The 17,148-nt window shown below is 38.7% G+C and overlaps 1 protein-coding gene across 2 annotated transcripts in view; it reads left to right on the top strand.

Moving 5' to 3' along the window:
• Positions 1-17,148, top strand: part of si:ch211-159i8.4 (matrix-remodeling-associated protein 5) — a 39,859-nt gene that overhangs the window by 3,375 nt on the left and 19,336 nt on the right. For both annotated transcript variants that reach the window (XM_061901653.1, XM_061901652.1), the window contains exons 2-6: positions 2,866-2,989; positions 3,258-3,394; positions 10,751-10,880; positions 12,461-12,699; positions 15,666-15,817. In XM_061901653.1, the coding sequence (XP_061757637.1) occupies positions 2,903-2,989; positions 3,258-3,394; positions 10,751-10,880; positions 12,461-12,699; positions 15,666-15,817 (745 nt within the window). In that variant the 5' untranslated portion in view covers positions 2,866-2,902. The remainder of the gene's footprint in view (positions 1-2,865; positions 2,990-3,257; positions 3,395-10,750; positions 10,881-12,460; positions 12,700-15,665; positions 15,818-17,148) is intronic.

Below are 17,148 nucleotides of genomic sequence, written 5' to 3'. Positions count from 1 at the left end.
TGTAGTTACGCCGGCGCTTCAATGCAGCGGCAGAATCTAGGCTTTAGAATCACCATCATGTTTACCATCCTTACACCACTACGCTAATCCAAGCATGAACGCCACATGATATTTGTAACAAGTAGCTAAGTACATATTCACATTTTTAATTCTTATCCGAGTAAATCCCTACTAGCTACAACTCAGTGAATGACATTAATTCTATTAATACTTGGGGTAGCTAGGGTCAAAGGTCGGAGTAATTTTTTGGAAAGAAATTTGGGATAAAAGAACCTAAAAAACATGTTGCTTAAAAGATTGATGCATTTATTTAAAGACCGGATCCTACAGCCATAACACACTGTTTTTTTGAAACTTTACCAAACTATCAAAATTCTTGCTTGTTTTCATTTACTTTTTCTACTTACTTCCAGGAGATCTTCTTCTTATCTAATCCTATTTTGTAACTTTTCCATTCTCTGGCAACATATTTCCTGCTATGGTCTCTGTTTTTACTGTCATCTGTTACTTCCGTCCTCTCTCTGTGTCTCCAAGGTGAATGGTAAAACCATTAGCGAGGAAGACCGAGTCCGACAGTATCTTTGACCTAGGAAGACAATTCCAGACCACTGGATTCTAGAGAGCAGTTATAAAGATATCTTTATTGCTCTTTTAAGTCAAGGACGCCCTTAGAAGATCATCAGACACACAAACTGGAACTGCTACCCTCAGGCAGACGCTACAGGGTGCTAAAAGCGAACACCAATAGACTAAAAAATAGCTTTTACCCAAGAGCCATAGTAGCACTAAACAGGCACTGAGTGAGCACAATATGTCCATCATGTCCTCATGTGTAATGTTTAAATGTTTTTCTATTTTTTCGGACTACAATGTGCAATAATGTTTTATGTATGTGTGTATATGTATTCATATGCATGCAGATATGCATCTGTGTGGATACATATACATATACATAGATACATCTGTCATCTCTATCTTTTTTTTTTTTTTTTACTATTTATACTGCCATATTGTATATGCACCTTAGGAGGAGCTGCTCCAATTTCATTGTTCTTTGAACCTGTTCATTGCAATAATGACAATAAAACTCTATTCTATTCTATTCTATTCTAAACTGTCGCCCTCATTACTACGTTACCATACAAATATTACATTCTCATGCACTATAATACTGTGGCAACGAAAAAGTCAGGCTCTTGGACTCAAAGGAGAACTGTTCAAGTTTAAAGAACATTCCAGAAACTCGTAGCTTGTGCTCAACAATTAACCCTGCCCTTTGATTCCACTACGGAGGCAGAAACACTTGTCCTTATACTGACTACAAGCAAACCTGCCATTTGCCTCGAATCACTTATGTGTGGGCTACATACTGTATGTTTGATACGATACATCATCAAAAAGTGTAGTGTCGCTGTGGGTGCATCTGGTTTTCCCAGCAAACATTGTAGGGCATGGTGTAAATCAGGGGTCTTTGACCACTCTGATGTGGCTCAGCCGCATACTTTCCGACCACCCGGAGAAGTCTGGTAGATTTCCAAGTTCCAGTGTCTCTATCAGAAATCTCCCGAGTTAACATTTTTCGATTTTCACCCAGACATCAACTTTGAGGACGTGCCGTGATGACAATGCCTCTAGCACCCTTTTTACATGTCATCGCGCCAGGATTTTCATCATGTTTTCTGCGTTCCGGCCAGCCGGTCACATTTTGGATGCAACCTCTATCTGAACGCAATCGCTACTGCAAGGCATACTTGAAACAACAGCCATACAGGTCACAATGAGGGTTGTGATATAAACAACTTTAACACTCTTACTAATATGCGTCACACTGTGAACCCACACCAAACAAGAATGACAAACACATTTTGGGAGAACATCCTCACTATAACACAACATAAACACGACAGAACAAATACCCAGAATCCCATGTATCCCTGACTTTTCCGGGCTACATTATACACCTTCGTTCCCCCCAAACCCCGCCCACCTCAACCGACGCACTGAGGGGTGGGGGGGTGGTTGGGTTGGTGGTAGCTGGGTGTATAATGTAGCCCGGAAGAGTCAGGGATACATGGGATTCTGGGTATTAGTTCTGTCGTGTTCATGTTTTGTTATAGTGCGGATGTTCTTCCGAAATATGTTTGTCATTTTTGTTTGGTGTGGGTTCACAGTGTGGTGCATATTAGTAAGAGTGCTAAAGTTGTTTAAACGGCCACCCTCAGTGTGACCTGTATTGCTGTTGAATAAGGATGCCTTGCAGTCTCTTACGTGTGTCTGCAATAGCCTCGTCAAACAATACTTTGGACTGGCAAGCTATTTGTACAAGCTGTAGAGGGAGCTAGCGGTAGTGCCATCATTGTACACCCTGATTATTTTTTATTGGGTGAACACTAGCGTGCACTCGAGTGAATAATTACTCTGAAATTCGGGAGTCCTTGCCAACCCTCCCGGGTGTGATGCTGTCAAGCGCTGTCAAGCGGCATTCATATAAAACTTGCGGGCCGCACCAACATTATATTTTCATATTAAGGTGCGGGCCGCGTGTCCGACACCCCTGGTTTATACATAGCACAAAGCAAAAAAAAAACTCTGTATGCAGTATTTTTTAATCATAAATTTCAAAAGATTTATTTGGCTCCCATTGTTTTCTTTACCTTGTGAAACGGGTCAAAATGGCTCTTTGAGTGGTAAAGGTTGCCGACCCCTGGTGTGAATGGTTGTTGCAAAAGATAAGCCTCTAAATTTAAATCATTTTGTTATGATTCCCCGTAGCAGTAGTAGTTGTTTTAATGTGTATTTGTGTTCCTGTTATTATTTGAGTTGGCTGTTGCGTGCTAATATTTAACAATTCATTTCTTCCTGCAGATGCATTAATGGCGTGAGCAGCCTCAGTGAGTGAAATATGGCATTTTACTGGTGCACCATGGTCTTCTGCAGGTTTGCTCCAGTGTGCTTTCCCTTTATCATCACATCACTGCTATGGCTAACGGTAAATATGAGCTATACATGAACTGGCTAATTGGTTACTTTCAAGCACTCACACACTGCTAATCATTGACATGATTTATAATTTTGATCAACAATCATTCATTTCCTGTATATTTATGTATATGCAGTAGGGGTTACAAACTTCTAGTGTTGATAAATAGATGCAGAATTGTTCTGATTTTTCTTTTTCTTATTCTGTTCTGTGGTATTAGTTAACTTCCCTTCCCATGTAATCACCAAAATGGTCTGTGATCCCTCCCTACTTGCAGATCTCCCCCGCCCATGCTGTACCTCCCTGTCCACGGAGCTGTAGCTGTCCAGGTGGTAAAGATGTCCACTGTACATTCAGACATCTCACTGCAATGCCGAACAACTTTCCTAAAGACACAGAGAGGGTCAACTTAGGGTAAGCTATGTTTTTTAAGGTGTGTCACTTTAAATGTATTATTAAACCAAAATGTCATCTTGTCCCAACATGTATGATTAGAAAGCATACCATTGCTTGTCATTTGTTTATGCTTAATAATCCTGCAGGCACTTTTTTTTTCTTACATAATGGAGTTAATCAAGAAGATAGTCAACACATAATTCACAGTGCATTTAATATGAGAACTTATGCTTGAAAGCCAGGAGCTGACGGTTTAGTACCAAACTGGGGGGCAGGGGGTCCTAATCACCTCCATGTGGGTCTTTGTATATCATATTGGATGGGGCTTTCAGCACCTCTCTCTCACAAGTAGGGAAACAAACCCAGCCACTGTTTAGGTTGGAAAAACAGTGTGGTCTCATAATTAGCTCCTGACTGTGTATTTGGATTCATCAATTTGACAGGGGGCAGCAAAAGTTACACCAATGTACATGCTGTAGAAGGAAAACATTTTGCAAAAGGGGTCCATTGAGAGGAAAGTCTATCGTCACAATTAAGGTGCACTGCATTTTCAGCTTTTTTGGCTCTTGTGCTTCGGTGGGATAAAGCATTTACTGGTGAAATGTTATTTACAGAGGCAGACCCCGGCCAACTCCTACATACGTGAAGAAAACAAGTTTTTGGATTGTTTGCCAAAGCCTTTTGGGTTAAAGGCCTACTGAAATGAGATGTTCTTATTTGAACGGGGATAGCAGGTCCATTCTATATGTCATACTTGATCATTTCGCGATATTGCCATATTTTTGCTGAAAGGATTTAGTAGAGAACATCGACGATAAAGTTTGCAACTTTTGGTGCTGATAAAAAAGCCTCGCCTTTACCGTAAGTCGCAGACGATGACGTCACAAGGGTGAGGGCTCCTCACGTCCTCACATTGTTTTTAATGGGAGCCTCCAGCAGCAAGAGCTATTTGGACCGAGAAAACGACAATTTTCCCATTAATTTGAGCGAGGATGAAAGATACATGGATGATGATATTGATAGCAAACGACTAGAAATAAATAACATAAAAAGCGATGGCTTGGGGTGGCGGCAGTGTGAGCGTTTCAGATGTAATTAGACACATTTACTAGGATAATTCTGGAAGATCCCTTATCTGCTTATTGTTTTAATAGTGTTTTAGTGAGATTGTAAAGACATACCTCGAGGTCGGATGGCTGCGGTGAACAAGCAGTGTCTCAGAGAGAAGCCGAGGAGCCAAGCTCACAGCTGCCTTACAAACAGCTACTGCAGGAGAACGAATAATCAAATGATGTCTCCGGTAAGATATATATCACAATTTTCCCATCCAAAAACATGCTGGTTGACGTAGAGAAACATGTTCGGTTGACCGCTTTGTGTTAAAAACAAAGAAACATCGGCTGTGTCTCGGTGTTAAAGACAGCTGCAATACACCGCTTTCCACCAACAGCTTTGTTCTTTATAGTCTCCATTATTAATTGAACAAATTGCAAAAGATTCAACAACACAGATGTCCAAATTACTGAAAAGAGACGACTTTTAGCCGTAACTGGTGCTGAGCTAATATTTCCTAACAGTCCGTGACGTCACGCGCACGCGTCATCAATCCGCGACATTTTCAACAGGATACCTTGCAGGAAATTTAAAATTGCAATTTAGTAAACTAAACCGCCCGTATTGGCTTGTGTTACAATGTTAATATTTCATCATTGATGTATAAACTATCAGACTGCTTGGTCGGTAGTAGTGGGTTTCAGTAGGCCTTTAAAAGCAGTTTCTAAAATTAGCCTATGATCCTCCACTTCTCCCATACGTCCATCTTGTATCCAGCAGCAAATTATCTGTCAGGACAGACGGCTTCACCCGAACCTGGGCATCTTGTGGAGAAAACCTTGTCAATTGTGTTCAGGGACCAGTTTATCAATTCCATCTTTTAGATTTGGAGAACAGTGCAGGGACAGGCTCCAAAAAAAGTTGAGACGAGATGAGACGAAGAAACAAAAGCGGGGGAAGATAAGGGAGAGGCAAGGGAAGTGTTCGCCTTGGTTGAGAGCATGCAAGAAAAAACACAAGATGTTTATTCATAAAAACAAATCTGAAACAAATAAACCATACCATTCCATACTTTTCCTTACAGCACACATCTGGCCCATCCAACACAATAATCAATCCCATGAAGTATAATACGGCTCTAAGTATAAAGAAGGTTTCAATATTATTGCCTACAGCAATATTCATTTGAGATGCATCAATATTTACATGGGACAAAGTGTGTTCAGACAGGAATAAAGAGAAAACATCATCACAGCAGACATTTGGATGAAGACCAGGCCTTCAGGGAGATGACAGAAGAGTCTTTTCAAAACATCAGACCACCCACTTACCAATAGTTCAAACAACAGCATTTAGAATACTTTAAGTTCGGACCAGGCATGTTCCATGGGTTTTACTTACATTTGAGGCCTTTTTGTTTAGCTTTATGTTTGACTTCATTATGGAAATCCACCAAATAATAAATGCTGTTCGTTTTCATTTTCAACTTTCCGTTTTTTCAGAATCACTGGCAGAGATTTCACGTGGAAGTGAGTGGGCTGTGGGCGGGGCTTGGAGTAATTACTAACAAAGCCCCTAGCTACCCGCTACATTCTCATGGAAGATTATTTAACAGCATTTAAAGGCTCAAAGCAGTCCAAAAATGTATTATTTGCTATAACTTAGCTTTTTTTTTTAGTTAGATGAAAATGGGCAGAAATTCCCATGGCACACATCACTATCTCTCTCTACACGCTAGTGTGCCGCAGCACACTCAAGTTGAAAAAATAAAACTAAAACGGTCAACTGAGTAAGAACGTTCTTTTGAGTGACGTAAGCACTAAATCCATGTTTGTAATTGATCATTTGCTGCGAGGTCCCCCTTTTGTGAACACGATCATCATGGCAAAATTAGAAAAATTCTGATGTAACTAATCAGGGCCCTTTCCCTCCACGTAAAATCATTGCCAATAAGTTGAAACTGTAAAAAAGAGAAGTGAATCTGAAAAATGGAATGTTGACAATGAAAAACTGTGCAACACACAAAACCCATAACAGTGTAGATGCACGGAGGGGTGGGTGGAGGTAAGGGGGGTTGGCTTGGTGGTAGCTGGGTGTATAATGGAGCCCGGAAGAGTCAGGATAAATGGGATTCTGGGTATTTGTTCTGTCGTGTTTATGTTGTGTTATAGTGTGGATGTTCTCCTGAAATATGTTTGTCATTCTTGTTTGGTGTGGGTTCACAGTGTGGCGCATATTAGTAAGAGTACTAAAGTTGTTTAAACGGCCACCCTCAGTGTAACCTGTATTGCTCTTGAATAAGGATGCCTTGCAGTCTCTTACGTGTGTCTGCAATGGCCTCGTCAAACAATTCTATGGGCTGGCAAGCTATTTGTACAAATAAAAGTCCACTTACAGTGGAGTCAATGGTAGGTCCTCTATTCCGCTGATAAGACCCAATAAATAACCATCCAAAAACCGTAAACAATACCCTATTTACATTTCGCGACTTGAATATCAATATTATTGATATTGTTATTACAAACACTAACATAGACAAATGATTTATAGCAGTGCTGTGATAACTAGCTTCTGTAACTATGTTGACATCATCGACTGGTGAGCTGCTTTCTCGCCTCGGAGCCCATGGAAGTTTATTCCATCCATCCATCCATCCATCCATCCATCCATCCATTTCTACCGCTTGTCCCTTTCGGGGTCGCGGGGAGTGCTGGAGTCCATCTAGATCATTAATAATGTCCCTCACCTTAATAGTAGAAGGATGAGGATGTAATCCACCAAGTTGGTATGCTTTGACAGCCAATTTAGACCTTCAAATGGCAGTTAAGATATAAAAAGACGCCTGGTTCCATCCCATTTTCCTCACGAGAATTATGAGTCATTTGTCATCTAAACGGAAATATAACACAAATCTGTCAATCTGCATTCTAATAATAGCAGACATTGTACAGTAAATGATGTTATGCTAAAAAGAGAAGAAGTCACATGGAGAAGGGTGTATGCACCCTGTACATTGTTTATCATTTTGGTCTGCCTTAACATGGAAGTCATAGTCCTTGTAGTTGCAAGGTTTTAAGCAATATTTGGGGTAAACAGTACCTTTGCTATGATTTATTGTACAAACCCCGTTTCCATATGAGTTGAAAAATGGTGTTGGATGTAAATATAAACGGAATTCAATTATTTGCAAATCTTTTTCATCCCATATTCAATTGAATGCACTACAAAGACAAGATATTTGAGGTTCAAACTCATGAACTTTGTTTTATTTTTGCAAATAATAATTAACTTAGAATTTCATGGCTGCAACACGTGCCAAAGTAGTTGGGAAAGGGCATGTTCACCACTGTGTTACATCACATTTTCTTTTAACAACACTCAATAAACGTTTGGGAACTGAGGAAACTAATTGTTGAAGCTTTGAAAGTGGAATTATTTCCTATTCTTGCTTGATGTACAGCTTCAGTTGTTCAACAGTCCGGGGTCTTGTTGTCGTATTTTACGCTTCATAATGCACCACACATTTTCGATGTGAGGCATGTCTGGATTGCAGACGGGCCAGGAAAGTACCAGCACTCTTTTACCAAGAAGCCACTCTGTTGTAACACATGGCTTGGCATTGTTTTGCTGAAATAAGCAGTCCATGATAACGTTGCTTGGATGACAACATATGTTGCTCCAAAACCTGTATGGACCATTCAGCCTTAATGGTGCCTTCACAGATGTGTAAGTTACCCATGCCTTGGGCACTAATACATCCTCATACCATCACAGATGCTGGCTTTTGAACTTTGCACCTCTAACAATCCAGATGGTTATTTTCCTCTTTGTTCCGGAGGACACCACGTCCACAGTTTCCAAATATAATTTGAAATGTGGACTCGTCAGACCACAGAACACTTTTCCACTTTGGATCAGTCCATCTTAGATGAGCTCGGGCCCAGCGAAGCCGGCGGCGTTCCTGCGTGTTGTTGATAAATGGCTTTCCCTTTGCATAGTAGAGTTTTAACTTGCACTTACAGATGTAGCGACCAACTGTAGTTACTGACAGTGGTTTTAGGAAGTGTTTCTGAGCCCGTGTGGTGATATCCTTTACACACTGATGTCGGTTTTTGATGCAGTAACGCCTGAGGGATCCAAAGTCCGTAATATCATCGCTTACGTGCAGTGATTTCTCCAGATTTTACGGACCGTAGATGGTAAAATCCTAAATTCCTTGCAATAGTTCGTTGAGAAATGTTGTTCTTAAACTGTTTGACAATTTGCTTACAAAATTGGTGACCCTTGCCCTATCCTTGTTTGTGAATTACTTAGTATTTCATGGAAGCTGCTTTTATACCCAATCATGGCACCCACCTGTTCCCAAATAGCCTGCACATCTGTGGGATGTTCCAAATAAGTGTTTGATGAGCATTCCTCAACTTTATCAGTATTTATTGCCACCTTTCCCAACTTCTTTGTCACGTGTTGCTGGCATCAAATTCTAAAGTTAATGATTATTTGCAACAACAAAAATGTTTATCAGTTTTAACATCAAATATGTTGTCTTTGTAGCATATTCAACTGAATATGGGTTGAAAATGATTTGCAAATCATTGTATTCCATTTATATTTACATCCAACCCAATTTCCCAAATAATATGGAAACGGGGTTTGTACATACATGGGCCCAATGTTCTTTGCTCTCGCACTTTGCTACGTTATATGCTGAACAAAATGTACAAACAAATGCATGACATTCTGTTCCACACTTCTGTAAAATTCAACAGGTCATGGAGTTCATCAAATGCACAATACTTTCCACATTGATCATGTGAAGCATGATATTCAACAAGATTCAATATAAGTAGTCAGTATTAAGATACGTTCAAGGTTAATCTTTGTATAGTTAATGAGCAGTTTAATACTTAGACTTAGACAAACTTTATTGATCCACAAGGGAAATTGTTCGAAGTTTAAAAGGCATAAGCAGTTTAAAAGGTAGTAATTAAAATAAAGAAAAAGTAACAGCATGATATGTATTGAGCAATCCCAAGAATGGTGTGAATCGTAACAACTATTGGCTACTTTAATTTTGACATTGAAAAAGGAGGATTACCGCCAAATTCTTCAGGACAACCTAAAAACCCCCGTGTTAGATGGTTTGTCTGAGCAAAGCACAAGCAGAGGGCTTGCACAACATTCTGAACTGAATTAAGAATGTCCTTCAAATTCCATTTCAATTGTGTGAGGTTAAATGTCATTTGAGTAGCGGTACGGAAAGTGGACATGCAATTCAAATTGGAATTCAAGGAAGAAGAACTGACATTTGTAATTCCAAATAACAATTCTTACGATATGTGTTCCAAAATTATCCTGTACAGTATATTACATTCCATACATAATTAGTTTTACATATTTTGTAGTATTTATCATTACTATGAACCAAATCAACGTATTAAAAGCTGCAAATAAAGGCAAAACCTGAAAATCTTGTAGTATGTCGAAATATCGCTCCTGAAGTGGCAACTGGTTGCATCAGCTCTGTGAGCTTTTAATATATTTTAGGTCTTTTTTGTTTGTTAATGTTTTTTTCTTGTTTTCATGTGTTTTTACCTTGTTTTTGTGGACTTTTTGTATCTTCACCACTGCTGCATAATTTCCCCATTGTGGGATGAATAACGTCGATCCTATCCTATTTTCTATGAAAAATATCCACACTTTGTATCATCTCCTTTTTATGCCAGCAATGGCGTGTCTTTGTCTTTCTAATTCAAATGACTTGTATTGAAATTCTGACGAGCACTAATCCTCAACTCCACGATTGGAAAACCTTGTCAAGAAACTTGGCATTCATAAAATAGATCTCTGACTGAGAATGTGGACAAAATTATGTTATAATTTTGGGAAGTCTGTTTTAAGCTCCCACAATCTTGTTTGTTTCTTTGATGAATAATGCATTTTACAAAAAACATCTACTGTTCTGTACTGTATTTGCCGTTTGCATAACTCTTGGAAGGATATACTTATTGTAATGTGCTGAAAGCTTGAGACTCAAAGGCAAGGGTTTTCAATAGCTCTTTGTATTTTAATTGCTGAATGATTATGTGCTTAAGCTCTGTCCACACATACGCTTGCTGCTTTATGTTGCCGTCTTTAACACGACAGAACAATCCGATACAAAAGCCCTGCCAACCTTCTGGTTGACAGGGCTTTTGTATATTGTTATAGTAGCTAAAATCACTGTTTTTCTGCTGTTGTCTTATACATACACATTAATTTCATGTCCAACTTCACCGGTGACATCCTGTGACAGGGCTTTGTTGTATCTCCCTCTCACAGATATAATAGTCTGACTGAAGTGGAAGGGTCCCAATTCAGGTCGCTGCGGAAATTGGAGATGCTCATGTTACATGGTAACGACATAAGCACCGTCCAACATGGGGCATTTTACAGCTTGCGATCGCTCCAGGTAAAGTGTATGTTCTTGTTGGTTTAACTGTACTTCAGCTTTGGAGAGGAAACTATCACTAATAGCTGATTAGAGCATGTATTCTGTTTGGAAAAAAATGTGTTTGTTCATGTTCAAATATTGTTGAAATATCACAAGATGAAACCCAATCAATAAAAACAATGTCTAAATCACTGATTATTAGACTAATTTGAGAGTAAAGTGGTTGGTAAATGTGCGTATGCTATAGTGCAGTGACGTGTGGTGACTTTCATGCAAGGTGAGGCATAGGTTCCTTTGGAGGTTTTTATTTTCTTTTTTTTTTTTTACTTAAATGCCTATGCTCTAATCATTGTTCATACAGGTTGCACATTCAAATACTGTAACAAGAAAAGGAAGGGAGTGGTTCACTCTCATAAAAACATTATGATAATGTTATCATGATTTGCTAACTTGCTAACGTTATCGAATACTTTTTGGTCCCATTTGCCTTAATAAAATGAGTAAAATATTCGGAGCGTGTCTTACCTTTCTGTATTTGTATATTAAGCAGTACTATCTAGCCTCCATTTAAACATACTTTGTATGACCACCTTCATTTTGTCTTAAAGGGTCATATCATGATTTTATTTTACATTTAAAACACGTTCTTGTGGTCTACATAACATGTAATGGTTCTTTGGTCCAAAGTTTGTATAGATTATGTTTCACGGACCCTCTTCAAGCCACTATCTGACTGCGCCATTTTGTGGGCGATCTTATTTACGTGCCTCCAGTTATACTGGGTCTCCACCTCGTCAGCAATGATGTAAATTTAGTGCTTCCATATGCAGTCTACTGACAAACATAAGTACGAATCTTACACTACTTTGTATTAAAAATGTCAACAGCGGAGGATGCATGCGCATGTACGAGCCAATCTGCCCCTCAAAAAACGATAAGAAAAAAGGAGCTTATTGACTACAGTGTCAAACTATAATTGTGGACTTGCGCAAAGCACTTCGAGTAAATCTCTACCATATATAGAGCTATCCGCTGACATCACCAATGGGAAAAACATCACAAATGCAACCTTAAAAACTTAGTGACCCTGTAAGACCCTGCATATGGATTCTAAAAAAAAAAGACAAAAATGTCGCAATGAATAAGAGAAACGCTCTAAAATGTAATGACTGATTTAGGCATCGTCCTGCAGATTAATGAATGAAACAAAGGAGTAAGCGGGGTTGTGTGCAGTGCTAACAGTCATTTCCTGTGTGTGCCTTAAACCTTAAACTCAGCGGCACAAAACAAATTCCATTTGTTTGGAGGAAATATGAAGGAAATCAATATTTTTTTTATAAATTTATCCGTCATGCTTCCATGGTTTGATTTCACATTTTCAGGACTTAGGCAGATCCGAAATAGACAAAAACAGGTACCAAGAGGCAAACAAGTTAGTTTTGCATAAAAGGTCCCCTTTAAAGCCAGTTTAGAGAAGTATTTATTCTTGGATATATAATTATCCACTATTTGTATGGTGAATTTGAATTGATACTTTCTGAATTTTGCTTGATGATTCATATTTTTCTATTAACTAACAATAATTCTATATTTTACAGATGTTAAAGTTGAGTTACAACAAGCTAACAAGAGTGACCCCTGGGTTGTTTGAGGGACTCTTTGGTCTGGTTCGTCTTCATCTGGACCACAACCTCATCAACTTCATCGAGCCATACTCATTTTCGGGTCTGACTTCTCTCAAACTATTACAACTGGAAGGAAATATTCTTAAGGAGATCCATCCTCATACCTTCATTACAGTGTCTCTGCTAGGAAACTTTTGGACCTCTTCACTCAAGTAAGACCGCAATTATTTTTCCGGGTTTGGATTGTTGTAGTCAGCTTTAAAATGAACTACAGTATTACCAAAATATGGTATAAGTAAAAATATCAACATTTACAACATGATCGACCTTCAGCCACATTTTTGGACGTTATATACATTAGAGATGTTCTGTTGCAAGTTGCATGCTGCCAATTCAGTTTCCGATCATCCATGAGTAAAATCGGTCGATTCCAATACCGATACTCATGTACTGTAATAACTCAACATTTTTCAGTTTATATATGGTAAGTACTATTGACCGTGTCAACATAACATTTAAACTAGGTCTTTATTGTCTTTAATTACATACAAGCAAAACAAGGTCAATAGTACACAATAACTTAACAAAAGCAAACACGAATAGCCACTACTCATTAAAATGTTCTGGTATTTGTCCGCAAACCTCTCCTGTGTCCAGGGACTTATTCTTTGAATTGTAAACATTAACAAAAACCAGAAAAAAAATATTTTGAGGAGATACAAATGCGCTCTAATCACTTTAGTATATGGGTAAGTAAATCAATGTTAATATTTGAAAGGCATTATTCGGCGATGATGAGCACATACTTTTTTCTGAAAATCTGCCGCTACTGATCAGTTGCTGATCGTTCAGCACATTTCTAATACACTGCATACATTTTCAATTGTATTTGCCTGAAACCTTAATAGTAAGTTAATGTTAACGGTTCACTGAAAGTTTTAGTAGTACACTCTTGATGTGCTAGTGGTGTTGCTCCATTCAGCGTGAATAAATGAGAATATAATCCATTGCGTGAGGCAATCCATCAGAATCAATAGGCGGTAGGCCAGCTGAAAAAAGTAGAACAAAATAAGCAAAAGTTACAGTAGCTTATAGTTAAAATTTTAATATAAACCTTCTGTTTCTTTCTTAATAGTTGTTTATTATTTATGAGAGTGTGTGTGTGAGCTGATAAAGTTTACACAGCTGTTTTGACACGTTCGGCGATCCCAATAATTTAAGTCTGCATATTAATTTAATATACACAGACAACAGCGCACACTTACACACAAGCATGCACAGACACGACACATTTTCTTGACAATATGATATGAAGTAGAAATGATAAAACATTAAATAATAAAAGTATGTGAGAGTTCGACTCCTACCTTGTTTACTTTCCTGAAGACCACCTTAATGTTTTGTAATAAATCAGAAACATCAAACAGCTTAAATGAGCCAAAATCAGGGAAATGTGGAGAAATAATGTTTTGCATACATACATCCCGCTTCGTAGTGGATTTAAATGGGTGTAAATTTTAATTGAGTATGGTGCTTAGACGTTTTTTTATAATGTCCACAAAAATGGTGAGAAAAAGCTCAAGGATTTCTTTTGCCAGTTACTGTCTTTAAACACAAGTTGTTTAATGTTCACAATGGACAAACCTGTCCGGGCTAAAAGAGGTCGGTGAACCAACTGTATAAATTCAATTAGTGGTGATTGGAAACCGAGCCGCAAATCTACAAGCTAACAGCTGTTCGGCAACGAGCCGATACAGCTTACGCAAACAAACATATATCCCAAGTTCGCACCGTGGTGTAAAAAAGGAAATTGACTATGTTGGACATTGAGCACATCAAAGCGTCACTCAGTTTTCTATCAGACGAACACAATAGAAAACTATCCCCGATTTTGTAAAGGGAGTACAATCGCTGTGAGTGATACTCGAAAAAAAAGACAAGAGGATTGTACAGCTGGAAAACAGAGTGGAAGATTTGGAACAGCATCGGAGGATGAATGATGTGATTGTCACCGGGCTCACAAAAGGGCCCAGGTCGTCTGCTGGCGCAGTTTTGGGTGACATCGGAGGGAATTTTGGGAGCCAGGAAGCAATCGCTAATACAACGGAGCAATAGGTAGCAGCCTTTTTGCGATCAAGAGGGATTGAGCTTGACTGCAGTCATATCGAGGCTTGCCATCCTTTACCCGGTAGAAAAACAGTGAACAACGTTTTTCACAACACAGCCACAATCATCAGGTTTGACAACAGGAAACATAAAACTGTTCTTCTGAAACAAGGACGAAAATTAAAAGGATCTAAAGTGTACATTAATGAGCATCTCACAAAACAAAATTCTAATATTTTCGTTTGGTATATTGAGGTTGAGGCTTATTTTGAATGTTAGTATGAATGACTTATATGACTTACTTATAATGATATATTGAGAATTGTAAGCCTATTGTTCTGAGCAAATTGAGTTATGTGGATCCAGATGAATGCGATAAAATGTGTTTCAGAGGAAACTAGAAATTAGTCATAGTAACTATGTAAAAAGGGGGGATTCAAAAAGTGTATACTTATTCCCATTACCCTTTTGAGATGTTTATTTTAATCAAATTTTATTTTCTTAATTAAATGTTATTTTCTTTTTTGTGAAATAATAATATTGCCATTGAGCACAAGGCTGCTCAATTGAGATATGTATGTATAGTATGTACTATATGTATGATGTGGAGCTGACTGTGACATACTCAATACACAACAACATAAACATAAACAGGTGACTTTGTGTGGCACAATTAGGTAAACCAGATGAGTTGTTTTTTATTTGTTTACCCCATTATCAGGGAAGGTTCTTTGGATAGCTACATATACATAGATGTTATGCTTATCTCGTATTAATGTAACACACATTGGCTGTAAGTAACATAGTATATCTTTATTATTACCAAAAAAGGTTGTCTGGCCCATGGGCCTTACTTTGGACACTGCTGGTCTTTAATCTTAAGATATGCCATTACATTAGAATCACAGTCACCCTGTTCAGTATGCATATCATTTTTGTTTATGTGGACAAATGGCTGTCATGATGAATGCCAACATACAGTACATATAGAGACTATATTTTGCTCAAAATGGGACTGCATTGCTGATGTCTAAAACATGTTTTGTCTAGTAACACACTGTTTTCTTGTCAGACACTTACACCTTTCAGACAATCTGTTGGATCAGTTCCCTGCCTCTGTACTGAACACAGCTCCCAGGCTTGAGCTCCTCTCTCTTCATGGTAACCCCTGGACTTGTGACTGTCAACTTCACTGGTTGCTACAGTGGAGTTCCACACATGAAGGTATACTGTATATTTATGAAATATGCTGATTTGTCATCATACTGTATTTTAATTGTACAAAAGATTACATACATTGATTACCCCTTTATTCCTGCATAAACATATGTAAAGTAAGCCCAAAAAGTAAGGACATGTGTGTTTGGTTGATTTTGTCTTTGTTGTGACAAAGCTTATTAGCAAAACATTTCGTCTTGCTGAAAAGTCTGTCCATATAAGTGCCACTTTTGTAAGAAAACCCACAAATTGTGGGTATAACAGACACTACCTCCAGAGTTTGGGAGTGAAGGGGATCGTATAGTCCTGACCCTACTGAACACTTATGTTTGGACATGTCGTAGTGCCAAAGTGACCAATACAACCATGTTGGCTGACTTGTGACAACTGCTGTTTAAAGATTGGGAGGCCATCCCACAGCAGCGTGTGACCAACATGAGGAGGAGGTGCCAGGCTGTTTTTGGTGCATATGGTTTTTCAACACACTACGAAGCAAGGCCGGTTTTAGGCTGGAATATATGAGGGAGCAGTCAGAAAAGTGGAGGGGCATCATGTGTACATGCTGCTCCATCATGCTACAGCACTTTTTTTCTGTGCTAATACAGTAGTAGCATTGCCTTCTTCATAGACTTTGGTTGTTAGTTACAGTATGGGCCTAATTTACTAAGATCCAAAAACCAGGCACTAAAGAGCATGATAAATCCATAAAACAGTCTGTACTCTTAGTGGGTGTTGTGCGTGTGTTTTACTAAAACTTTGTACAATTGTAAATTGGTGCAGACCGGCTTATCTAAATAAGGTGTCAGAGTTACTTTGTAACGAACCCCAAGATGCAGAGACAGAGGCAGGCTTTGAACAGGAAAACATGATTTAATTTAAAACACTAAGACAAAGAACAAACAAAGGGTACTAACAAAAAGCGCGCACGTGGGCAGAAAACAAATAAAAAGAGCTGGCATGGGAACAACAACATAAACAGAGCTTAGCATGTAAGCTAGCAAAATCAAAAATACCTAGCGTGGAAGCTATCAGGTCTCGAGCAGGAAACAGAAGTCGTACATGAAATATGAAAACAAACTTGGAAGCAGGGAACAAAAGGAAGTAATCTAAAAACCGCAATCAAATAAAGCTTACCGCAACGCTGCATTGACAAAACACGACACGACAGGTAGCACCGACAAGAGCGACATCAACATGACAATAATCCAGCACTGACTGGAAGACAAAGCAGGTACAAATAGGACCAGGCTGTATGACACCAGATGTGGCCAGGTGCCAATCGGCCGCAGCTGAGGGGAAAACAGCGCACAGGGGAAAACAACAGGAAACAAGAGCGC

Source organism: Nerophis ophidion, linkage group LG05 (genome assembly GCF_033978795.1).
Source record: "Nerophis ophidion isolate RoL-2023_Sa linkage group LG05, RoL_Noph_v1.0, whole genome shotgun sequence".
Lineage (NCBI taxonomy): Eukaryota > Metazoa > Chordata > Actinopteri > Syngnathiformes > Syngnathidae > Nerophis > Nerophis ophidion.
The sequence above is the reverse complement of the archived record's forward strand: the minus strand, read 5'-3'. Positions and strand labels throughout refer to the sequence as shown.